The sequence below is a fragment of the Amyelois transitella genome, chromosome 10, assembly GCF_032362555.1.
Source record: "Amyelois transitella isolate CPQ chromosome 10, ilAmyTran1.1, whole genome shotgun sequence".
NCBI lineage: Eukaryota > Metazoa > Arthropoda > Insecta > Lepidoptera > Pyralidae > Amyelois > Amyelois transitella.
This window is the reverse complement of record NC_083513.1, coordinates 1,260,414-1,287,470: the sequence shown is the minus strand read 5'-3', so window position 1 is coordinate 1,287,470 and position 27,057 is coordinate 1,260,414. Positions and strand designations below refer to the sequence as shown.

The 27,057-nt window shown below is 36.7% G+C and overlaps 1 protein-coding gene across 4 annotated transcripts in view; it reads left to right on the top strand.

Annotated features, from left to right (window-relative positions):
- The window catches only part of LOC106136785 (adenomatous polyposis coli protein), a 54,582-nt gene that overhangs the window by 14,220 nt on the left and 13,305 nt on the right, over positions 1-27,057 (top strand). For 2 of the 4 annotated variants that reach the window (XM_060946153.1, XM_060946154.1), the window contains exons 4-8: positions 19,044-20,194; positions 20,579-20,819; positions 22,475-24,431; positions 24,741-24,927; positions 25,976-26,049. In XM_060946153.1, the coding sequence (XP_060802136.1) occupies positions 19,059-20,194; positions 20,579-20,819; positions 22,475-24,431; positions 24,741-24,927; positions 25,976-26,049 (3,595 nt within the window). In that variant the 5' untranslated portion in view covers positions 19,044-19,058. Of the gene's footprint in view, positions 1-1,354; positions 1,613-17,238; positions 17,571-19,043; positions 20,195-20,578; positions 20,820-22,474; positions 24,432-24,740; positions 24,928-25,975; positions 26,050-27,057 lie in introns of those variants that run through there. The other 2 variants (XM_060946152.1, XM_060946151.1) reach the window with 2 other exon arrangements.

The following is a 27,057-nucleotide window of genomic DNA, read 5'->3' as shown; positions in this document are numbered from 1 at the left end:
GAGTAATTTGACTATGCACTAAAAGAATAATTACGAAAAAGGTAATTCAATTTAACCTTATATCTCGTATTGACAGTAATATAAAATTTCAGAATGAAAACTTTGTAACTGAAGTTTAGTTTTCAACATTTTCAATTTAACTTCTGCCGCTCCCGTGTGGGATGTCCTCGGGCTCCCGCGTGAATTGGAACTGAACATTTTGCTCTGCATTTATTAGAGAGTTGATTTTATCCAGTGCAGTTTTTCCTTCAATTGAATTTTCTTTGTTTCGCTTCACTAGAAATTTTTCTTTTTATTCAATTGAATATTCAAAAATGCTTTTGTGTATTTTTGAAAATTAAATTGAGTAATCTTAATTGAGTACATTAACGCTCTTCTTATGTATGCCCGATGTAGAATATTTCTTCTAGAGAAATGATATAGCGAAGCCTTAATCAAAAGATAGTAATATTTAATGTATTGTCAAGTCTTTTGTGTTCCTATTAAGATATACCTATGAAATTTAGTATGGTGGATACTTATATTACTTATGGATATAAGCATTGTTATTTATCCTAAACGCTTAACTTTAAATTTTATCTGGATTTTCCATCGGAGGAAATAAATTAAAATTTTTATCTAAATTAACAAATGACACAACAATTATATCTATAGGTTCTGCTTTATAGGAATGTCTACACTCGATCTCAGTCTCTCAATTTACAAGTATATCGATTAGCGTTGATCGATGCGTGCATATAAATGCTTATTCAACTCGATTATTATGCGCTTTCTTACGTCTCGATTACATGCCCCGTTTCATTATCAGTGGTAATGACCCACGTTTCACGTACAACGTAAACAACGCAGTTTCTCTCAATTTCTTTAGATAACGTATCATATTGATCGTGTCTTGAATATTGTTACTTAATTAGGAAGTTATTAGCTCCCAGCTTTGACATTTCTGCGCTTGCTAATTGGTTTGGCATTATAGGATTATTTAAATACAAAAACATGTCTTTATCCCTTAACTATGAGGTAATGCGCGTTACTTTCTTTTCATTGAAATAGGTCAATGAAAGACATAAAATATACCTTTATTTATCCATGTACATTATTTATATAGGTACTTAAGCTTATGTTTCTGCTAATTGGAATGAAATTATAGCCAAACCAACTTTTCTACTGCATGGCATACGTAAATGAAAAATCCTAATACACCTGTATCGTTGTTAATTGAAGGATGCACTTGTAACATCCCACCACATTGCACGCCTGTACTGCACGCAAGTTGCGTACGCGCATCGAACCAGTCACCGTCGCACGCGGCAACTGAGCGCACTCGCCGTCGTAGCATCTTTGTTTCGAAATTCGAATGTGCTCTCACCGAAATCGAACATTCGCGTGAATTTATTTTTTTTGAGTGACTATGGCCAGATTTGTAGTGAAGTGATTTTTGGGAAAACTAATTCGATGAATTGAAATCGATTTATTGGCGGAATGTGTAGAAATCGTTTCGCACGAACGATTCGGCACAAGAATATCATGGAGAAGTAACTTTGCAGTGGGTAACTTTGTCAATTTCAGGCACCACTGGTTGTTGTTTTATGGTGGTTGCACTGGTGGTCGAATGGTACCGTTATTATTATGCTTTATTATGTTTTTTTAAATAATATAGCACAGGTATTTAATGTAGACCTGTACGCACAAACAATGAATAGTTTGATGACTAACAGACTTATCCCAACACTACCGTTGTAAAATGGTGGTCGTAATTAATTTTAGATTCTTAGAGATATAAGAGTTGTTTTTAAAAACTGAATATTGGTCGTTTTCAGTTAAAAAAGGAAATTTAAATAAAAGTTTCTACGATGCACTATTGGTAGACAGAACGCGCAATCATATGTTTTTTTAAGAAATTTTATTTCTTGTAAATATTAAATGATTTGTGTTTTTCTGTAACGATTAACGTTAGATATGGTTTTAAAGAAAAGTCGCGCTGTACTAAATACGATAAGTGAAATAATAAACCTACAATCAATAACTTAGCAAACATTTTAAACATCTATTGTTTACATACTTTCATACATATATATAATTACGTCTATATCCCTTGCGGGATACTGATAGGCCACGTTCAGCTATTTGGCTTACTGATAGAATTGAATCATATAAAGTGACAGGTTGCTAGACCGTCGCCTAAAAGAAGAATCTCAAGTTTATAAGCTTATCCCTTACTCGCTTTTTACGAAATCCATGGGAAAGAGATGGAGTTATCTTTTTCTTTTTTCTATTGATGCCGGAACCACACGGCTGTTTACTTACGGAAATATTACCGGAACTCTGTTTCTTTAAAATCCTGACAAGAAAAGGCACTCTCTTAAATGAAGATATCTCGGATATATAACTTTAACTACAGGATGTTTACGACAGTGCTGCAATGCAGGCACTTGCATCTAACGTTCTTATGTATGAAGTTATAAGGGCTGAAATCGCTTAATTGCAATGCAGTTCTAAATCAGTTGAATGGTGTGTTTGTTCGTTTCTATAATTATAGTCTGTTTAGTGGTAATGATCCTGGTGTGGTTGGTGGAGGTACGTTGGGTGGTAGCGATTGAATTGTTAACGAACATTATAACTTAGATACATATAATCACGTCTATATCCCTTGCGGGGTAGACAGAGCCAACAGTCTTGAAAAGACTGATAGGCCACGTTCAACTGTTTGGCTTTATGATGGAATGGAGATTCAAATAGTGACAGGTTGCTAGCCCATCGCCTAAAACAAGAATCCCATGTTTATAAGCCTATCCCTTAGTCGCCTTTTACGACATCCATGGGAACGAGATGGAGTGGTCCTATTTTTTTTTATTGGTGTACAGATTTTATTCGGTTTAAACTGAAGACTGGTCAGGTCAACAAGCATTTAAGTGTGAGTCTTGGTAGGAACCTCTCCTTCCGCTTTCCTATGGATGTAGTAAGAGAGACTGAGGGATAGGCTAATAAACGTGGGTTTGTCACTATTTAAATCTCGCATTTCATAAAAAAGTGACATACAGCTGAACTGAAAGTTTGAAATTATGTTTGTTTGTAACTTGCCTCTGTTTTATTGTTGGTGATATAAATAACAAATTTTCAACTAACAATTCTAGTACTGTTATATTTCTAATAATCTTTTCCAGCACCATGACAAAACACATGTTTTGCAAGATTGCGATTATAACTCTTCCAGTTAGAAAATAACAGTGTAGGCTTGGTTTTAAGGCACGCGGATAGTGTGCGCGTGAGTCTGAATCTCTGTAACATTTTCTATTGTATTTTGGTCCTCATGTTTAGTCGAGTTGCTAGTTTCATTTAGTCGTTTAATGGTTTAAATGTTGAAGATTATCTATCATCATTACTAGTAATTGTTACTTGTATTGGAATACACTTTGTAATATCTGTACTATTATAAAGCTGAAAAGTTTGTATGTTTGTTTGTTTGAACGCGCTAATCTCAGGAACTACTGGTTCGAATTGAAAAATTTTTTTGTGTTGAATAGACCATCTATCGAGGAAGGCTTTAGGCTATATAACATCACGCTGCAACTATAAGGAGCGAAGAAATAATGGAAAATGTGAAAAAGAAAGGGGGAATTATTCATCCTTGAGGGCTTCAGTGATGCCCAAAATAACTATTCCACGCAGACGAAGTCGCGGGAACAGCTAGTTCTGATATATTTTGTACGTACTTTGACCTCTTATCATACTTTTTTTTAGAGCTTCTCATACTTAATTGTTTTTAAAGCTTCTCAAACACCAAAATCGCTCCGCTTTAGTCAAGTCTCCGACATCGGAGCCCTAGCCTAATTGTCATAAGAACTCGTCAGGTTAGAAACGCCAGGGTAGTGCATTAAGGTTAATCTACCGCAGATGGCTAACGGTCTATTACTAACACGGGCTGGTGACTTGCTACTTGGTAAACTGTCACGTTTGCAAGATTCAGTGCTGTGTTTACGATCAATTTTTGCATTAACTCAAAGTGTAGCGTGGTCGTCTAGTAATTCGGTTCAGTGTTAGTCTGTGTGTAGTTAATTTTTAATTTAATTTTGTTTTAGTTCAATTAAGTTTGTAATATCTGCTGAATCTTAATTATATCATTAAGCAAAAACAGCTAAATGTGGCCTATCATTCTTTTCAAGACTATTGGTTTTGTCTACCCCGCAAGGAATTGACGTGATATATCATAATCATTTATTCCTTGAATATGGTTACAATAAAGGATATAATATATGTGTGTATGTATGTTGAATTTATTGTGTATTTTAGTTCCTTTTTGAACTAATATAAATTTATCTGATACTTATGTTAGGATAGAATCCTGATTATATAAAATCAGTCATTGAAGATTCTACTTCGTTAATGGTGACCTTATTTTCATTCACTTTACAATTCATTCAGCCCAGAATGCTATTATTGGTTTTAATACTGTGGCCGCATACCGTCCTTGCCATCGATAATAGGATTTTCTCCACTCCTACATACAGCCTTGTCACTTCAACGATGTATTCACGAGTTCTATATGCATACATCGCGTCTTAGTCCTTTACGGGGTAGACGGAGCTAACAGTTTTAAACGTAGTGGCCACATTCAGCCGGTTGAGTTAGCCCATAGAGAAATAATAATACCGTAGTTGCGTGTCTTGGGACCCCAATTACTTTATACCATTTTCCATTAAACTTTACGCGTCATTTATATGATTGTAGATTTTAATTCAATTAAGATAACTGCGATTAAATTGGACTTTCTATAATTGCTTCGTTTATTGTGCATATTCAAATGAAGTCTAGCCTGTATTCAAATGTCTGTGGTGTAAATTTCCAACCAAATACCCATGCTATTATTGTTATATTTGTTGAATAATTAAGTAGTAAGGCAGTTATATCTAGAAACCAACCAATTTAATCCCAAGTTGTGTTGTTTCTAAATAGTCAAACGTGTAAAAGTAAAATTGAATCACGTTCTTGACCTACGATTTATAAATATATTGTAATTAGCCACCTTTGTTACTTGTGACAGTGGAGCGGATACTATTCTCAGTGTTTATAATTAGTTAGTGGGGTGACTCATTGGCAGTGTTAGAGCGTGGTATAGAGTTGACCGCATCAGCAGCGTACTGTACGTAATAAGAAAGTTGAGGTTTAGTGATTTTAGTTTCGAGGTTTTCATTAGGCATTTATTTTTGGTCTGCTAAATGTTTTGATACTTTTGCCTGTTCAGCCGCTTCGCTACAGCGTCTGAGGTCGGAAATACTCCTGTATTTACTCTTTTACTACTTTATACTCCTATACTTTGGTTTTTTGATTAATACTTGTAATTGTAATCAATTTAGAGTGAATAAACCCTTCTCTCTTTCTATCTCATCTTCGTGTGTTTCCGGTTGCATCCGCCAATCCAATTTCTACATACCTACATATGGTCACGTCTATATCCTTTGCGGGGTAGACAGAGCCAACAGTCTTGAAAAGACTGAATGGCCATCCAATTTCTTTATATCCAAATTTCTTAATTTTGCGATAGCTTCAAATTTTATTTTGCATACTGACGCAGGGATACAAGTTCTTGCAGACTTGATTGATTGTCTAGAATGGCCGGCAAACTAGTTATGTAGGCGATACGAGGCACGATCTGCTCCACTTAGTCAAAACATATTGAGACAGGTTTGTAAATGATCGACTGTTTTGAAGTAGTGATAGTAAAGATAAATATTGTTATATGAAACTTGATAATACTGCTATGATAGACTACCTATTACCATTTAAAAATATATATTTTGTTTTTATTTTTCTCAAATATTTTATGTTTCACATCTTTGATTCTTTCACATTTCTGATTTGACGTCTATTACATCAGTTGTTTTATTTCTTCAAAAATCTTCAGGAAACAATACCTCAATAAATATTTAAGTTTCCGCCCATTACCGTCGGAGAATGCGACACCTATTGTTTAAAAAATACAATACTCACGCTGTGTTACTGAACGATGCTCATTTGATTGCAATTCATTGGGTCTGCGAAATTTTATTATGCGAATGTTTTGCATTGCGTTTTCCAAGTTTTTTTTTGTCGGTACTAATGTAATGTTACTAATGTAAGTTTATGTTCGGTTCTTTGAATGGTATTTTCGGTTTGCGCGAAAGACGATGTTAAGTCGGATGTTCTATTTATGCTCCAATCCGTTAAAGCTTTAATATCGAGATTGAGCATAGTCCGTGTGGATCCCCGCACCAATAGGGCCACTTAATCTCTTTCCCATGGATAAAGGCGACTAAGGGATAGGCTTATATACATGGAGCTCCTCTTTTAGGCGATGGGCTAGCTATGCTGTCGGCTCTGTTTACTCCGCAAGGGATATAGACGTGATTATAGGTTATGTTGTGTTTGAATACTTTGCAAAGGTAAAATTTTTTGTGAAATTGATATTTGATTTGAATTGGACCTTTAGTATGGTACAAAGTGAACCACTAACCATTTTGTAGAAAAGTACCATTTTACTTTAGTATGCTCAAAAGTGTGTGTCACTCCTATATTATTCCGATGGTACCATTGTACAGTACAAGTGAAAAATAGCATTTACCTTAAAGCTGGAGGAAGATCTAATTATAAATGCATATTGTTAGGCAGAGTGTCGACCTCAGTTGCATCACTCACCTGGATGAGTCACCGCCGAGCCGTGTGGGACGGACCGGTTGCAGAATGTGCAAGATTCGATTCCTCTGATAATGTTATTGATTTATTTTCGTTTCTGTTCCGATTCGCACGATAGCATATCAATATCTCAGTGGATTGTATTCGTGTTGATTTTGTGTCCTTAATATCAAAATGTGCCTGGAGGTACAGTGGAATCCGAAATACCCCTGCTTTTCAATATAACTCTTTTGGAATAGCCATTACAATTAAAAATCCAAAGTGCAGTATCATTTCCAATTAAATCATTTATGAAGGTAATTATTGGAGTCATAAATTTTGAATGGCTACGCTTTTACAATTTGCGAGTTATTCCGAAAAAAAAATCGCTGTAGACTTACTTGTCAGATATTCCAAAAACCTACTTTGCTCATTCCTTTTAAATTCCTGTACGTTTCGGTTTTTGAAATAGGTTAATGTTATGATTTTACCGACAGATATCTATTGCATTGAGAAAATCGTTTACGCTTAGATTATCTATTTTGAGAACGGATCTATGTTGTTCATCTATCGATATGATATTTATTATCTGCAAGATATTTCGAGACAAATATTCAGTAACACACTTTCGTCATTTACAAAATGACATATACTCTTGATTTTAGTGACATATTCAATCACAATGTGATTGCAAATTTTCTGATTTCAATCCAGGCCTAATCAGTTAAAAGTGAAACAAAGAATCAATTTCAAGAATTCCGTTACATCATAGCCATTCGTATAGTTTTTAATTTCATTCATACCTAGTGAATAGTTTTGCTCGATGCTGATATAATAATCTGCTTTCACTGAGCTCAATAAAAATCGTTGGAACGAATTGTTCTCATTGCTTCAAAGTGAGATGGTATTTTAATCTGTGGTTCGATTATATCATTTACTTTCATCAATTGAGAGATATTGATATTCCGTCGAATGCGTCAAGGTTCTTTATTGAATTAAATTTTTACAACAAATTTGTAAAACAATTTTCTTCTGTCAAAGAAAAAGACGTTTCGTGAATATTTTTTCGTAATTTTTACAATTCATGACATTATCTTTACCGTTTATCAGATCTTGTCTTCCATCTTCCTTATTTAATACGTCATCCATACTAATATTATATATAAGCAACTATAAGGAGCAAAGAAATAATGGAATATGTGAAAAAAAAAACAGTGAAAATTATTCATCCTTGATGGCTTCAATGATACCCGAAATAGCAATTCCACGCGGACGAAGTCGCAAGCACAGCTAGTTACTTCATAAATATCATTTCAAAATGTCATCTTGCTTAGTTTAAGTCACCCACATAAGTATTTTGGTCTTTTAAGCTAAACGACGACGTCCTGTTGCAACTGAATGACTCCTACGCTTCATTCATATTCAATACTAGAACCTTCGAATTCCTTATTCGGAATGTTATCAAAATAATTATATGCATTAGTAATCTATCGATTCTAATCAGTGACACTTTTTGCTCTATTGTTTGTTAGTGGGACGGGAAACTAGGAATGTTAGTTAACAAGTATGGCACGAGAAAAGAAATTGAGGTTAAAGTCTCAATCTTCAAGACCCGTGTTCTACAATGCTGACAATATGTTCGCCAGCTTCAAATTAAGTTTTCATTTTGGGCTACTTACTCTTTACATTTATTATTTCTAGGTAGAACTAGTACTACGAAACAGTCTAGCACATTTAGTAATACAAACATTTGATCTCAACACCAGATAAATCTAGTCGAAAGATTACCTGAAATCCAGGCCATCACTCGTCTATCTTCACGCCACATCGTGGAACACCGGCGGGAACACTTGACCCCTTCCGGCCGGAAATTGCCAAGTAGTTCCCCTCTATAGAATTGTAAAGTCACGTCGGTCACGGTTCGAAGGTCTTTCATGACTAATGCCTTTAATGGGGGGATGTCCGCGACATGCTGTCTAGATAGATGATCCGTCGATATTGGTAACCTTGATTTGAAAATTTACTAACGGCGTTTTCATTATATTGATTTGCACCCTGATCATGATTGATCGTTAATTGAATTGACCGTGTGCATTTTGTTAGTAATTTATTTATGAATGTATGTGGGCAACTGTAAGGTTGGTTTTAGAAGTTTTATCATCGACAAAAAACTAACTTTCATTATTATTATTTTTCAATTAAGAAACTAGGTTTTTGCAATACAGTCTTCTTCCTTTCATCAAAGTATTTCGGAGCGAGCTCCGCCATTATTGCTCTCACTTTCTGTCTTATCTTCAAATCACCATTATGACTGTGATTAACTCATTTTAAAACTAATTTAGCGTTCTTATTTCCTTTTATTTCTTTTACTCACAATAGTATAATGCCTTGCAAATTACTAATTGAAATAGACTCGAAAAGATACTATTATGATTATATGATTTATCGTTTAGAAAATCAATATCATATCATTGGTTATGCCATCAATGCAGATATTTTGTATTTTCTGTCGTAAATCAATCAGAACGTGTGACAATTCACTGCACCAGTTGTACGCTGTTTATCATTACGTTAACGTGCCGTGAGAAAGCGTCATTGTTATGTAAATCACATTAAACATTCCTTTAATGCCGCTAAATACCGCACTTATCATTTCGGAAGCTTATAAAGCTATGATAACCATCTGAGCCAACAAATATTATGAACAAAAAAACAGGTCGGAACTGATCATCGGTTGTAAGTTCTCAATTCACACGTGTATTGTCACACTGTAACATAATTGTCTATTGTAAGCTCAGTTCCTTCGTCTATGAATTTCGTAACTCTTTTGTTACGAGCTATTAGGTAAGTTGCATGTGGTGTCATTATTGTTTCCTCCTTCATCTATCATCTTAATTTTTCACTTCCACTCATAACGGTAATCATTTTTTGTTTCTCACCTCGTAACATGCTACGATTAATCTGTAGTCTGTACATTACTTGCTCTTACTTTCTATCGTGCTTGGGTGTGTGCATTGGTTCTTTTATTTTCGTGTCGTCTAGCTAATTAGTAGTAATTTTATTCATTACTATCATTATTTCTTCTAGTGTTACGTCACAGGGTTCGTTGCTCGCCGTAAGATTATTTGAAGATGCATCAGAAATTATTTTAATTAAGTTTTGTTCTGATTTAACAATCGGTAATTTTGAAAATTATTATTAGCGTAGGTAGTATCATTAGATATTGTTCGATTTAATTGCTTGCATAATGCGTTTCATACATCTACTATGATATTAGCATATTGAATTTGTTTGTGTTCGGAGTACCCAGTAATTTTATCGTAACACTGGCTATAATTTCGCCTTCATCTTCTATGAGAGCAAGATAATATTTCGTACAAATTGAAAATACATGCCTTAGGTTATAAAACGATACGGATGATTGAAGAATTAATAGTTGGTTACGTCAATTATTTTAAACAATTGAATAATCAATTAATGTGTCTTCTTTCCTGATTGAACATTAACAGTTAGTGCAAAACAAATGTTGTTAAAAAATATAAGGAATAAAAAAAACATTTACATGCACATACATATTTAATGTTTTCTGAAAAGCTACATATGTGATATAATATGTCACTTCATGTTAACTGGATGGCAAAAACTTGGAAACACGAAAAATTCAAAGATCAAGCGAAATGTGAAATGGCTTTTTTATTATGTTTTAAAATTTAGACGATGTCATAAAAAGACGAGCAGATAGAAGGTCTCGGATGCGGCCAAGTGACTCGATATAACCATTGGCGCATTGCAGCTTGGTGCATTGATCCATATATTTAAGGTTTTATCTGGATATGATTTAATTTGACTGTGTGGTATAAAGTGTTTTAACACACACGCAAAAAATATATCACATCTTTATCCTTTACGATTCAAATCGTGACAGATTGATTTTAGGGCTATAAATTTCTTTTAATGTATATTTCATGTCGTTGTATTGTAGCCCTCGTTTTCATGTAATGTTGAATTGAAATCGATAATTTTGTCGTTGTCGCTCGATGTTAATTTTACCACATCATTTCTAACATTGGCTTTATAGACATTACATTGTCTTGTAAAATGCGTGGAACCATATGGCATGTAACTAAATGTTTCGCAGACATGATTGATAATCTGGCTGGAGTTCTGAGCAAAAATAAATTGGATGACGTAAGAAGTGTTAGCTGAATGAAAATTTCGCCAAGTGTAATAATAAATTTAACGTAATCTGATTGAAAAGCACTACTGTTGGTAAACATGAGAATGTTTTAAATCGTAAGGTTTTAAATATTTCGTCATCTCATAGAGGTTAGGTTATTTTCCAAGAAATAGCTTTGTATTGAGCTGGTTCGTTTAGTTATTATGATGAGTATTAAAAAGTATGTAATTACCTTTGGGTGCAAATATTTAACATCAATTTTGAAAAAAGTCGTAAACAGAATTAGTTATATCGTCAAATATCTAAAAACTAATCGCATACACATTATTCGGGCGTTAACAACGCTTGTAATTTGGATTTTAAGGAAAGGTACTTAAAATTAAAATTTGTGACGCCCTCTCCCATGTATACTGCTCGGTGTTCGTAGCTTGCCGTTTGTACATATAGTGTTCGCTTCAAGAGGACTGCAAAATGAAATGAACTGAACAGTTTCTGCAAGCGACGGACCATCATCATCATAGGTATTGCTCAGTTCCACGTGGTATCACCGTGCGGTCACGGTGAGCTATTATTAAATTATATTGTTACGTGAATTGATCCATGCGCGACTTCTTTCATTTTCTTACCATTTGATGTTTTACTTTCACTTCCTTCGAACATTTTAATGTTTTTCGTTTTGTTGGGTTCGATTCGTCTTATTTTAGAACTTAGATTTGCTCAATTTTATAAATTTTCCCTTTTTGTATTTCTTTGTTATAGTCTTCTTTGTTAAGACTAAAAAATATCATAATTAGTTCTAAATAGTAGTATATTATAACTCATTAAGTAAAAAATATTAATGTATGCAAACGGGAATTAACGCGAACGCTAATTTAGATACATCATTTCACTTCCTCTGCTACGAGTATTGTATAGTACATATGGTCACGTCTATATCCCTTGCGGGGTAGACAGAGCCAACAGTCTCGAATAGACTGAATGGCCATGTTCAGCTATTTGGCTTAATGATGGAATTGAGATTCAAATAGTGACAGGTTGCTAGCCCATCGCCTAAAAAGAATCCCAAGTTTATAAGCTTATCCCTTAGTCGCCTTTTACGACATCCATGGGAAAGAGATGGAGTGGTCCTATCCTTTTTTGTATTGGTGCCGGGAACCACACGGTACGAGTATTGTATAGTTAACTGCATTTTATTTGGAGTCGGCAAAGTAAATGGCCGGGCGATTAAGGAGTTCAGTCACCAAGTCCAAATTAACGTCTACGTTTCTTTTTACCCCATTGTATTGATCCAGAGCTTGCCTCCACCACCATCCATCATGTTTCCGTCGCGTCTAGACCCGTCTCACTCCAATTACTATAATAGTTGGATGCAACGCAAAATTCCATAGCAGCACTTTCACCAAGCCATGCTTTTGATTACTTGAAATTGTCTCATTGTCTGGACTGTTTTTCTGATTGTAATAGATTGTAACTTGACACTCACATGCTCTGTTTATATGTCGGCTTAAGGTCACATTCTAAAATTGTTACCTTTTTCTGAACTTGTCAAAATCAAGACCCTTAATAAAATTCTGGGCAATTTTAACCAAAACAATTCTGAGTATAAAAAATTTAGTTCCTTTGATGGCTTTGATTTTTTTCGAAACATGTATAGATTTGTTTATCAATTAAGTTCACATACTGATGCGGATATGAAGTTATTAACTGTTTCAATAGTTCTTTTAGTCCAAGATCCCAGAGCCGTAAGACACAAGTTATTTTCTAAAGAATGGATCTTTCGATTCTCAGTAGTCTTTCATGTACTTTTAATACCTGCATGTTTGTGAGACTTGCCCGGTGACACCTGCGCAGGTACCAGGCGAGAAAGGTAACTAAAAATCACAGTTACTTAACTTAAATTTTTATGACTGATTTTTATATATATTTTATAGAATATTACTCTGAAGTCATATCAGAGAAGTCAGACGCTTTCCATGCGCCAAAACTTTTGTCAGACGCTTTAAAGCTCTATCAAAAAAAAATTAACTTAATTTATTTTTAAATGTCTGACTTTTATATATGTTATTCAGATAACTATTACAAAGTTGTATTAAATCAGTCAGACAGTTTGTAATGACCAAACACCCCTTAAACACAAGAATTACTCAGCCTCGAGTATGAGCGCGATAGCACAATGCGCATGCGCGTCAGAGTAAAATATCTAATATTTGAAAAGTACTTACTGTTTTCAATTTCATATTTTTGCATATCTATTCAAATACGATGAAATTTATAATTAAAATAATAATTAATCATTTTTAAAATAATATAATATATTGCATACTAGCTGTTGCCCGCGACGTCGTCCGCGTAAAGTTCGAGTTGAATCTTAATCATACAGTCTGATACAGACAGACAGACAAAAAATGTAAAAAAAAATTCTCTATTTGTTTCAGTCAAAATATTAAATGTACAGACAAAATATTTTTACCGTATGATTACATGTAATATTTTGATTTTCAGTTTTTTTAATAAATACTCAAACAACACAAAAAAATAAACATTTTTAATAAAAATTAATATATACATATCTTGTTATTGTTGGGACTCGAACTCGGACCGCCAACTTCACAGTCTCACGCGCTAACCACTGGACCATTGAAGCCGTTGGGGTGGTATCGAAATTAAAGTAGACTACATACATATGGTCACGTCTATATCCCTTGCGGGGTAGACAGAGCCAACAGTCTTGAAAAGACTAAATGGCCACGTTCAGCTATTTGGCTTAATGATAGAATTGAGATTCAAATAGTGATAGGTTGCTCGCCCATCGCCTAAAAAAGAATCCCAAGTTTGTAAGCCTATTTGTAAGCCCTTAGTCGCCTTTCACTTATATTTATATGTTATAGGTTTACTATTACTATACTATTTTTTAATTGTTTATGATTTTATTTTTACGGAAAATTCTGCCAGCAACGACAATCTAACTGATGATGAGGACGATGACTTGAGTGGACAGTATAGAGATTTAATAAATGATGAAAATTCAAATGATTATTTTGATGATGAAGATGATAAAGAGACAATAAAATAATTATTCAATTGATTAATCATAATTAATTATTTTTTTATTGAAATTATTATAATAGATATATTTTTTTAAATAAAATAAAAATCATTCTTTTTGAAAGGCTATTGCTACAAAAAAATTCATTTTCCCCTATTTATATGGAATATATATTATATTATTTTAAAAATGATTAATTATTATTTTAATTATAAATTTCATCGTATTTGAATAGATATGCAAAAATATTAAATTGAAAACTGTAAGTACTTTTCAAATATTAGATATTTTACTCTGACGCGCATGCGCATTGTGCTATCGCGCTCATACTCGAGGCCGAGTAATTCTTGTATTTAAGGGGTGTTTGGTCATTACAAACTGTCTGACTGATTTAATACAACTTTGTAATAGTTATCTGAATAACATATATAAAAGTCAGACATTTAAAAATAAATTAAGTTAATTTTTTTTTATAGAGCTTTAAAGCGTCTGACAAAAGTTTTGGCGCATGGAAAGCGTCTGACTTCTCTGATATGACTTCAGAGTAATATTCTATAAAATATATATAAAAATCAGTCATAAAAATTTAAGTTAAGTAACTGTGATTTTTAGTTACCTTTCTCGCCTGGTACCTGCGCAGGTGTCACCGGGCAAGTCTCACAAACATGCAGGTATTAAAAGTACATGAAAGACTACTGAGAATCGAAAGATCCATTCTTTAGAAAATAAGTTGTGTCTTACGGCTCTGGGATCTTGCTCTATTTAACGTCTGTAGCTGAATCGAATGAACCCTTCCCCTCTGTAAAGTTAAACTGTTTAAGTTTTTCGTCACTGCCCGTTTTAAAACTATTGCTCTATTTATAAACGCGACTTCCTGTAACTCGAGGGTTTTGTCACCGCTCCAATACACAAATTTGAAACTCTTCCCCATGCCTATATTTTCTTTAACATGAGATTTTGTAATACAAGAACCGCTCATCCAAATAGATACACTTATAAATAGTTGAGGATCCTGTAACTGATCGTTGTTCATCCATAAATGTCATGCACTGAAATTTCCCTATATAGTTGGGTCAGAAATATTCTAACTAGTTGCTAGTTTAAACGGGGTGTGGTTATTTTTAACCTATATCCGTAGCTGTAGCTACTGGTTTTTTTTTTTTTTGAAATATTTGTTTTAGTATTATTTTCGTAAATAAAACCAATAAAAACGATAGTGTCAAAAAGGAAGAAGTAGTTTCCGCCTACTCATCATAACAGGAATGATTTGATGTATGTATATATGTGTGTAGGAACAGCATGATCTCAGTATTACCTTTCTACACAGTTATTTTTAGGGTCTTTTATATCTAGATCAGTTCTTCTCTAGTATCCTTTTTTAAAATTTGTGTCCGTAACTCGTACATACATCGAAAGTTTACAAATTACTCCATTTCTCACATTACTCAATCAACATTAAATTAAAACGTCTCGTGTCTTAACAAACATTAATTGGGTTCAATTCTCGCTCTGTCCAAGCGTATTTGCTTACTAATTAATCGTTAGTTTACCCTAATTCTGCCACGTTGATGGTTTTGTCGTAGAAGGGATTCAAATTAATTCGACCGACTAAACTGAAAATAAAGTTGATGTTTAGCGCTTTATATACTCGTTATGGGAATTTAGACAGCGCATGTGATATTTCTTTATTAATTAACAGTACAAGACTCTAAAATGAATTTTGGAAAAATATGAAATCATAGTAAAGTTTGTTTCAAAGTGTGTGGTATAAATTGAAGTAGAATTTCGGAACCAGGTGCAGACTGATTAACATTTATGGTCTATACACAAACTTCGTTTGATTGTTCGCTTGTGTCGGCTTAGTTACAAGCTGATCATGTTAACACTTAGATTATCTGCGGATGATTAAGCGTCCGTCTGACCTAATCCAATGCAATGTCTAATAATCGTGAGTGTAATAGGCTCGTCGACCTTTTCGCTAACGTTTTCACTTACGTAACGTTTGAGTTCGTCGACACCTCTGTTTGTGCCATTAGGTTTTCTGGTTGACCTAATAACTTGTTTAGAACACGCTTTTGTTCTGACCACATGCGTAGTATTACGTAGTACTGCTTCTGTTTACCAGATGGGCGTATGGTTCGTCTCTTTAACGCCTTGTGCTTTATATAGCGTGTATTAAACAGTGTATCTCAGATTCTTATTATAGTATTAAATTTTTTATGATAGTGGCGACTTAAGGCATTAAGTCAACGAATTTATTAATATATCAGATTTTTTCACAAATATGAACCTATATGGTATTACATTGTATCCATTCATGTTTCTTCTCTCTTTTGCTGTTATTGATTCTAATACTCTGGATATCGGACAAACAACAAAGACGACTTGACTTCATGCAGATTTTATTAAGGGCGGGAAAGGGCCATCGAAATATCAAGAAAGTAGGTCGAGATTCTTGAGATAACAAGATGTCTCAAATATATCCACGGGATGCTTCTCGTAAAGATGCGGCTCAAAATAAATTTCCCACATAAATCTAATCCAACACGTATCACAAAATTGAAGGTCTGAATTTCCTATCGCATAAAACATAATTTAACCTTGCACGAGTCCAATATAAACAAATATACGGGGTTTATTTCTAACGCTTTACGAGCGGCGCTACGAGTATTATGAGTAATGATGTATTTTTGACCATCTGTCTATCACGTCCCCGGGGTAATGTGCCGGCCATGTGGTGATTCTGGAATACTTTACGCGTTATGCAATGTCATTTAAATTTTATACGATGACGATCATGTTAGTAAGTTTGTTCTTGAGAATCTTTGATCTAGCTTAGGCATAATTTTGAAAGCTTCAATAAATCGCCCGAAATATGGCCCAGTGCTATATATCATCAGTCCTGGCAGCGTTCCAGATAAATTTCGCGTGGTGATAGTAAAATTAAAATTGTTGCCACCTATTGAGAGCCCTTCTGGTCTAAATGTACTCTTGTTTATCGCCGACCTATTTAACCGTTGTATTCTAGCACAAGAGGTTTAGATTAGCTTCAGTTATTCTAAAAGTAGATTAATAGTCACTTTACGGCTGTGTTTTAGCTATTTCTACAACGATACGTAGTAGTGAATGGGGCTCAGCTGGAAAGATATTTATTACGCGAATCACGATGGTATCCAATACATTCACTTTGTGTAGTCAGCTGCAAGACATTCTTAAAATGTTAATGTTAATAAGTTTCGCTGGTTTAACACACAGGCTTAATGGATGAATGCGTTCTTAAGTTATGACAGCGCTACTAACAATTTTCAATGGTTTGCTAGCTGACAATTCGACCGCAAATGCAACACACTAATTTTTAAACTCTATTTAGGGATCTTAAACCTATTATGAAGTAGAATATAGAAACATACATAAAGTGAAGTGTCAAAAATGAATTCTCGGGACTATTACAAAGTGACGTATACAACTTTAGACTCTGACCGTTCAAACACGTTCGACCCAGTCCTGGACAACGATACGGAGTTCAACGCGAACCAGTTCAAATTGTTCGATGACTTCACGACGGATCTCAGGATAAGCTTCAACCCGATAAGGAATTACCATGAGATCACTGATGTGCGGAGGAGGAGAGGTGATCCGAACGATTCTGGAGTAGATATGGAGAATGGCAATGATAGCGCTGTGACCAATGATTGCGATTTGGTAAGTTTAGTAGGTAAACGAAATGCTAATTGATTGAAATGTAGTCTGTTAAAAAGTATAAGATGCAAAGGATAAAATAGGAAAGTTATTTGATAAAAACTGCAATAAACGAAATTTATTACGTGCTTTTTTAATCTGATACTTTTTTAGTAACTAACGACAATGAAAATCTTTAATTATTGTGAAAAAGCAGGTTAGCAATTAAATAATACCTATGTAATTTTAGTATGTTTTGACCGCATTGCTAGAACCGGAATTTAATATCTAGGATAGTTTTCATCCAATGGTATCCTAATGCATAGGTGTATCAATAGTATTATCATCATTATTATTCGTAGCTTTTCATAGCTCACCGCTTGATATAGATATGCTTTCGCGTTTATCTACGCTTAAATTGATATACCTTTATAAGCGTTAAAACATCCGAATGTTTTACCGCTACTCTTGGGATGCTTTAATTTGCGTCCCAACAAGCGAATGATGTAATTTTAATAGCTCATTGTGACCCATGAGTCATGTACCATATTGCAGTCCTTGTACAATTACAGATATGGCCTTAAATACGTGACCAAACTGCTAAATGAGCCCTTGTTTCATTTAAAATTTGAGTTATGATCTTAAACTAAAATCTTTGAGAGTGATTGATGTACACTTCTTTTTGTTGCTGCTATTGTAGATTATATGACTCTTGAAATAATAATAAAAAAAACAAATTTGTGACTCGTGTCAAAATGACAAAAGTATGAAGAATTTAAAAAGTGCAACATTTTTTTTTTAAAGATTAGCCGTTTAGTAACGGTTTGGTTATCGTTATAGTAATTGTGTAACCCACACGAGTATTACGTTCATTGAAAACTTTTGTAAACCAGCTCTTATTTTTACTTTCGGCTGTCTCGGTGTATGTGTTAGCCAACAAAAAATAGTTTAACATGAATCTTTGGTGTTCAGAATACTTGTGCTGAAATGTTGAATGGACATTTAACGTAAATGTTATGGTTCAAGAGAGAAAGTTCAGGTGATACTGCATTTATTTATCTTATAAAGAAATCTTAAAACATTTTTTTTTGTGGCTACATACATATTTGAATTTAATGCCAGATTTTCACCCATATCCAACGTGATTATTATATACAGTTATTTGAAACCGTTATTACCTTTTATCGTGTTTGGATTGCTAATATAAACTGTACTTTGTGTTTGCTCATAGAGTTCGCAAATCAATTAGTGTGTAATTGCACGATTAAAAATTACATTTATAGTCATCACACTCGGCTTTGCGTGCAACGATATCGTGCCAGGAACTGGTATTTTTATGTATCTACAAATAACCACAGCCTTCCAGCCTGTGGAACCGACTGACCTTGAGGTGAGCCTCGACCACGCGATAAATTTTTCGGTCTTAAGCCGATTACCTCAACCCGAAAACCTTCACCTTGATTCACTTTTTGATTGCTTTCTCTCGACTTGTTGCAGTTGGAGAACGAAGTTATGGTAGATCCTTGGAGCAGCATGGACTCTTCGAATTCGCCGCTAACTGACTCCGGACCCTCCGCCAGCGAAGACTGCACCCCTTCCACTTCAAGCGAACCCCCCCGCGGGCCTCTAGACCTGTCTTCCCCGCTCTCGCCCGAAGCACGCCGCAATTCTAACCCAAAAGATGCCAAACCCACACATAGTAAAACTCCGAAATCGGACAAAGCGCGCTCTCGGGACTTGACTCTTGACTTGGAGACACTAGAGCCCGATCGACTCCCACGCCGACCGCATTTCCTAGACGAAGACTACCAGCCGCCGTCCAGATCAAACATCGAATGTCGAATTCCTAAACCACACTTCTTAGATCATTCCCCGTCACCGGATGAGTTTGACGAGCGAAGCGACATCACAAATCCTAATTTTCTGGACGACGAGGTGGATGGCGATGATAATACACAAAAGAAAGCAGGAGCGCTCCCGAAAAGGCCACAAAAGAATCCACCGGCGTCTTATTTAGTACAAGATGACCGACACAGAACAAGTTACCGAAGCGCTCTACACTATGGCCTAGAAAATGCGGCGAGATCCAGCGAACGCGACAAGCGGGCTTCCCAACTGTATCGAGGGACTTGGCCCGGGGAATGGTCCGGGCAGGACTGCGCCAGCGTTCGTAGTTTCTCCAGCAATGGGTCTGCCGAAGGCGGAAGGCCGTCATCCAATTTAGAGAACAAAATGGAATGTGTCTATTCGCTCATTTCGCTGTTGAGTTTATCGCCGGAGAACAATGCGGATCTGAGTGGGCCCTTGTTGGAAATGAGCCGTTCGGTGGAGAGTTGTATCGCGATGAGACAATCTGGTTGCATACCTCTATTGGTGCAGTTGATTCATTCGAAGGTGCCAAGGGAAACGCGAGATCGGGCGGCGAAGGCGCTTCGTAATATAATTCTAACGCAGACTGATGATAAAGCAGGAAGGAGAGAAGCCAGGGTGTGGAGACTGTTGGAGCAAGTTAGAGAATATTGTTATGTATTAGAACAAGTAGTGGAAATGAGAAAGGAAGGAAAGGAGGCGGTAGAAGACGATGCGACCAAGCATCCTAGCCAGAGTGTGGCTGCGCTCATGAAGTTGTCATTTGATGAAGAACACAGGTGCGTAGCTTTCTTTATAAATAATAGTTAAAAAAATAGCATGGTTTAAGTCCTGATGTTAAGTTGTATTAAGACACAAACTGTGAAAAGGGAAGCATACACAAAATAGTTTAACATTGTTGGTGGATCCCAATTTTCGACCTATAGAGGCTCAAGTTAAGGGTGCAACTTAGTAATGTACAAACATGAAAGATACACAATATCCTCACAAATTATAGTCGAGATACTTCCTTACGGCCATTGGCTAGTCCCTATTCTTATGGGAATCTCATTGCCATCATTACACCCATTCAGCTGAACTTATCCTCGAGTATTTTGAGAATATTGGCTGTCTACCTCGTGAGGGAGAAAGAAATGATATATAAAAGTACCCTATTATTGCAGGCACGTAGTCTGCCAACTAGGCGGCTTGCAAGCCTTGGCAGCCCTCGTAAGCGGCGACCAAGCGGCACACGGCAGCGGCACAGACGACAATACCTGCTTGACCATGAGGAAGTACGCGGGCATGACTCTCACCAACTTGACCTTCGGAGACGGCAACAACAAATCCCTGCTGTGCTCCTTCAAGGATTTCATGCTGGCGCTGGTCGAGCAGTTGGAGTCGCCCAATGATGACATGCGGCAGGTTAGTACGCAGGGATGTTTCGTGGAAACCACACACAGTTTGGACACTTTAGAACAAGACCACTCCAATATCCATTTATAATAAGTGAAAATAGAGAGTGCAGTGAAAACGTAGGTTTATTTCTTGTAGATAAAATTTCAGATGAAATAATACATGACGCAGCTAAAATTAGAGGAGTAGATGTCCATGATGTTAGTAATTGAAAACCATGAAAGTTTAACAGATCCCATGTTGTAAATTACGACTTAGAGTATAGGCAAGTGATTTGTGAAATAGGGTTTGCATTTACTTGCACTACAATTTGTAAGCAGTCGATTAATATTGTAGATATTTAATAATATAATAATAATCCTTTATTTATTTTTCTCCACAATAACAATACCTTTACATGTAAAACAATAGTATGACTTCTGTTACATAATTATATTGTGGAGAACTGGCGCCTATACTAGGTCCTAGAAGAACCTGTGTTACAGGTCACCAGGTCTCCCCATTAATAGATAGCTTAGATGTAAAAATAAAGTGAGTAGGTGGTATTACTATTCGTTAGTAATATATATGTATAATATATACGAGAATAATATTTTTAAATAAACTGAGAGAATTTTTGTAGAGACAATAATAATACAAAAAATCATAACTGAAATCAAGTGAGAAGTACATTGCATCATGTTAGTAGTAGTAATATTGTCAACTCTATAGAAAAATTCAGAATTTAATTAATAATGATACAAAAATTGCCATCAATTTAGGTAGTTAAGATGCAACTATCATTAAAGACTCAGTCTCATCGTATGTTAACATTTGGAGAAATTCACTAACCATTTCTTTGCAACGAAATTTATTTAGTGCGAAAATTTGTATTTTAGAGTGTATTTTTTTGTATAGATAAAGTCCCAAGAAACAACGAAATTTTGTTATAAATTGAGTACCATTGAATGACTCGAGTGATATCCTTAGTCTATTGTTTCTGGTGATTAGCTGTGGATTAAAAGGGGTTTGCGAATGTTGAAGCATTGTTATAGCCAATATAAAAAGCTGTCTAACTGTAAGTACTCCACATAGTTTATAAAGGTCTTCGGTTGGGAAAATATATGGCTTGAATGTACAGACCTTTAATACAGCCCTCTGTGCTCTTTCCACCGTAAGCATGTTGGTTTTTGATGCTCCACCCCAAGAAGTAATGCAGTACACTATAAGCGACTGACATAATGCCAAGTATGTCATGCGGAGAATACCAGCGTCAGCAACATGTCGAAGTTTTTTGAAAACATATATTAGTTTGCGGATACGATTTGAAAGTAATTCAATATGAGGGGCAAAAGTTAAATGACAGTCTATAATGACACCAAGGTATTTAGTGGTGGTAACCATTTCAAGTTCTGGGCAGTGACAAGAACCATCTTGACAATTAGATATTTCCAGGGAATGTGCAATAAGTTTATGTTCGGTATATGGTCGGTTTACATTTCTTATAGTAAATGCCATGTAGTTGGTCTTTTTAACATTTAAAGTTAGATGATTGTCTTTCAGCCATACATTTACCCGATTAAACCCAATTTGGGCGGAATTTAGCACCTCTGCCCAAGATTCCCCCGTAAAAATTAGCGCAGTGTCATCCGCAAAAGATTTAAGTTCATGCTTTATATTTTCAGGTAACAGCGGCCGTGCTTAGAAATCTGTCATGGCGGGCAGACCCTAATAGCAAACAGGTATTGAGAGAAGTTGGCGCCGTAAAAGGTCTCACCAAAGCGGCGATGACCTGTCAAAAAGAGGCGACATTAAAATCAGTACTGTCTGCCTTATGGAACCTAACCGCCCACTGCTCCATGAACAAAGTAGCACTGTGCTCCGTCGATGGGGCCCTGGGCTTCCTCGTAGACATGTTGAGCTACGACTCGCCAACAAAAACCCTGGCGATAGTAGAAAACGCCGGTGGTATAATGAGAAACGTCTCCAGCCATATAGCCGTCCGGGAAGATTACAGACAAATTCTCCGCGAGAGAAATTGCTTGAGTGTCTTACTGCAGCATTTGAAGTCACCGAGCTTGACGGTTGTAAGCAACTCCTGCGGGACCCTCTGGAACTTATCGGCGAGATGCCCGCAGGATCAGGAATTCCTCTGGGATCATGGTGCCGTGCCAATGCTCAGAAGCTTGATCCATTCTAAGCACAAAATGATAGCTATGGGCTCTAGCGCTGCTCTCAAGAACCTGTTAAATTCAAAACCTGGAAAGACGCATATAATATCCCTTGATACGACAGCGAGAAGCATGAATTTGCCAGCGTTGCCTACTTTAGGAGCGCGGAAACAGAAGGCTCTGGAACAGGAATTGGATCAAAATCTGGCTGAAACTTGCGACAATATAGAACCGGTTACGTCTCCTACGACAAGTAACAGGGAAGAGAAGAATCTTTTCACAGCCACGGAAAGACAGATGGCTTTGAATTTGGAACGACACAGGATGACGTCGAGTTCGCCGTTGATGGGGACTCTGACGTCACAGATATCTCTGAGCCACAGCGCACATTTAGCGAGCTATCTAAGCTGCAGTAATACTCTTCTGAAAGGTGCTTTAGTGTCACGCTCTTCTGGTGGTAGCTCCGGAAACGTGAACAGATCCGACAGTAAAGATTCCGTGACGAGCACCCACTCTGATTCAGTGTTTGAGAGAGTCACGAGGCCCGGCAAGGTGCCTGTGCCGACGCCCAGAAACAAAGACTTGATGAAGTCTGACAAAACCAGTGAAGTGTACAAAATGAGTACGAAGCCGTTAGCTAAGGACGGACCATTCACTCGGTACCCGACTCAACCGCCGATTCCACCTCCAAGAAGCACAACAGATTTGAGAACTAATTATACAGAATCTGGTTACGACGTCGACCAAGATTCTTGTGACCAGCCAGTAGACTACAGTAGAAAATACACGGAGGCAAAGACCAGTGAAGCGGATAATCTAGAAAAGCCAAAACCATCGGATTCCACTAAAAAGTACTCGAAGAAGGAGAGTCCTAGTAGCTACGGTGATTACCAAGAGACTGATTTAGACCAACCAACGGATTACTCGTTGCGTTACGCGGAGCACCAATCAGAGACCGGATCGGATTTGTCAGAGCCGCCTGGTCCGTCTGACACAATCAAACTCTTCGCAACTGAAGGCACTCCTTACGAAACACCCGTAATATTTTCAACAGCCACTTCGATGTCCGATTTGCGCGTTATAGGGAAGGAAAAGAAGAATGCGCCTCACGCCAAAGAGCATCCAGAAGTTATGACTCATTCGGATGAAAAAGATACGTGTTCCATAGAAGATCCGCCAAGACACGACAACGATATGGCGGCTACTACCCCCCAAGCGGTTGCAAGGTCTGAAAGTGAAAAGCGGGAGGTGTTTGATACTAAATTCAGTTCAGGAATGATAAGTCCGGAGAAGCCGGTGAACTACTGCGAGGAAGGTACCCCGGGGTATTTCTCCAGAGTGAGCTCGCTGAGTAGCGTGGGGGAGCCGACTGAGGAAGACAACTTGGCGAAGAAGAACGCCATGGCGACCATCAATGTGGAACCGGGCCCTGAGGAGCCTTGTACGCCGGGCAATGCTAAGGATAAAGAAGGTTAGATGTCATATATAATAGTAGTTTTTGTTTTTAAGAATTGAGTTTCCCTTCAATACTGTATCTTTCTGGCAATTTTAACCGTTTTCTTGCCGTTATTATGTCATGATATCTTATAACTGTGACATTGTTTGGGAACATAAAATTATTAATTTTTGGACTAATCGATAAATTTCATTGTAAAGTTGTCAGTTTGAATGTTTCATGCATTGATATTTTCATATCTACGGCTTCTCCAATTTCCTTAATTGAAAAGGTACGTGTAACATTTCTCCAGTATCCTTTAGAAACCGTTTAAATTACTTTCAGGCTCAAAAGCAGTAACTTTCGCAACGGACACTTTACCACACGAACATGCACCAGAAGAATCAGGCGTCACGTCTCCTCAGCGGTTCATAGAAGACACCCCCCTGATGTTCTCCAGGTCCAGCTCCCTGGGCTCACTGCCGGAGTGCTCCCAGCAGGACGACCAGGGTTCTGTGGTGTCAGAGTTCAGGTGAGAAAGATATCAGCGCCCCGTAAACCAGCACCAGGATATCCACTTAACATAATATATATCTTTATCAATGTGACGTAAAAAAATATGTTAACATATAGAATAGAATAGATTTATTTTCAAAATTGGATACAAGGTATCACTAATTGACGTCACATCACTTAAATCTAATTATAACTACTACCGCTTCCAAAGCGCATGTGTAGATATGATGAGTAGGTGTAACTAAGTTGTTTATTTTAATGTTTAGTTGGTATTTTTTAATAGTTTGTACATAAAGCCTATTCTATCTCGGGTCTGCTGGAAGAGATTTCATTTAAAATAAATAAGCAGAACCTATGTAATTTTACCAACGAGTCCCAAACTCATCCCTAACTAAGTACTACCTAAAACAAGGGGCTTCGTAAAATCAGATACATACCTAACTTGATTTTCACCACGCTAGGTGTTTGCTGTTAGGACACTTCCTGGTTAAATGACGTTTTGCAAAAAGCTTTATTTTCAAAATTACAAAAAATGTTAAAACATAGTTTGAGGGCAAATTTAAGGTCTCACCTTATTTGTTAGCTGACACTTAAGCAGGGGCGAATCTCAATTCTATCATTATGCTGATCGTGGCCTGTCAGTCTTTCCAAGACTGCTGGCTCTGTCTACCCAGCATGGGATATGGACGTGATTATATGAATAAATGAATGAACGAATGAATGTGACACTCAAAACTTAGGAGTTACATACATACATACATACATATGATCACGTCTATATCCCTTGCGGGGTAGACAGAGCCAACAGTCTTGAAACGACGGAATGGCCACGTTCAGCTTTTTGGCGTAATGATAGAATATAGATTCAAATAGTGACAGGTTGCTAGCCCATCGCTTAAAAAACGACCCTAAGTTTGTGAGCTTATCCCTTAGTCGCCTTTTACGACATCCATGGGAAAGAGATGGAGTGGTCCTATTCTTTTTTTTGTATTGGTGCCGGGAACCACACGGCAAAACTGGTAAAAATGGGCTTTAGAAACGAATGCAGTTCGTGTTGGTTGCAGCCGACTGCCGTCGGGCTGCCTGTCGCCGTGCGAGCTGCCCGCGTCGCGGCCCGCCGCCACGCCGCCGCACGACGGTAACTACACTTTATCATTTACTAGCGAAGCGCCCCGGCTTAGCACGGGTGCAAAATTGTAAATGTTATTATCTATATATATAAAACTCTTCCGTTACTGAGTGACTGACTGACAGACAACGCACAGTCGAAACTACTGGTCGTAGACAGCTGAAATTTGGAATGTAGGTTCCTTGGGATATGTAGGGGAGCACTAAGAAAGGATTTTTGGAAATTCAACCCCCAAGGGGGGGAAAAGGGGTAAAAACGTTTCTATGAAAAATCTTATTCCTTGGGTTTATAAACTTGAAACTTGGCATGAACACGTACATAGGCAAGTAAATATGTTTGACATTATAAGTTTTTTCAAACTACCCTCCAATCGTGATTTAGGGGGTGCGATTGGGTGACTGATTTATTAACGCACAGCCGAAACCGCTCGGTATAGGAGTCTGAGATTTTGAACAGAGGTTCCTTTAGTAACATAAGTGAGCACTAAGAAGGGATTTTTGAAATGTCAACCCCCAAGGGGGGGAAACGGGATAAACTGAGCCGGGGCTGCGGGAAAGTTCTAACGAGATACCGTGGCCCCGGAACGCAAAGGGCAACTGAAGGAACGAGGTGGGTTTTAGTCAGTAAAAGTCTGACACTCCCTTCCGTTCCACCCAGAGCGGGAGAGGTCATTTGATGATTTCCCATCCTTAAAAAAAAAGACTTTGTATGACAACTTTCAGTCGTCTCTTTAACATACATAATAACATACATAATTATGTACATACATGCATAACATTAATAACATCACGCCTTTAAATCCCTATTTTGTGTTAACACTACCCATACAAACAGCTACGAAATTTGTCCGCATCCATTTTCACCTAAATTCTTAACGTTAATGAGATTTACTTTTTATTATCAGGTCAACCTAATAGCCTCACATGTACGTATAACTTCGTAAGAATTTTCTTTCAACTCCTAACCGTTGAGGAGTTGTACCTTCCATCATCAGCTCATTCACATGGGATGATGACT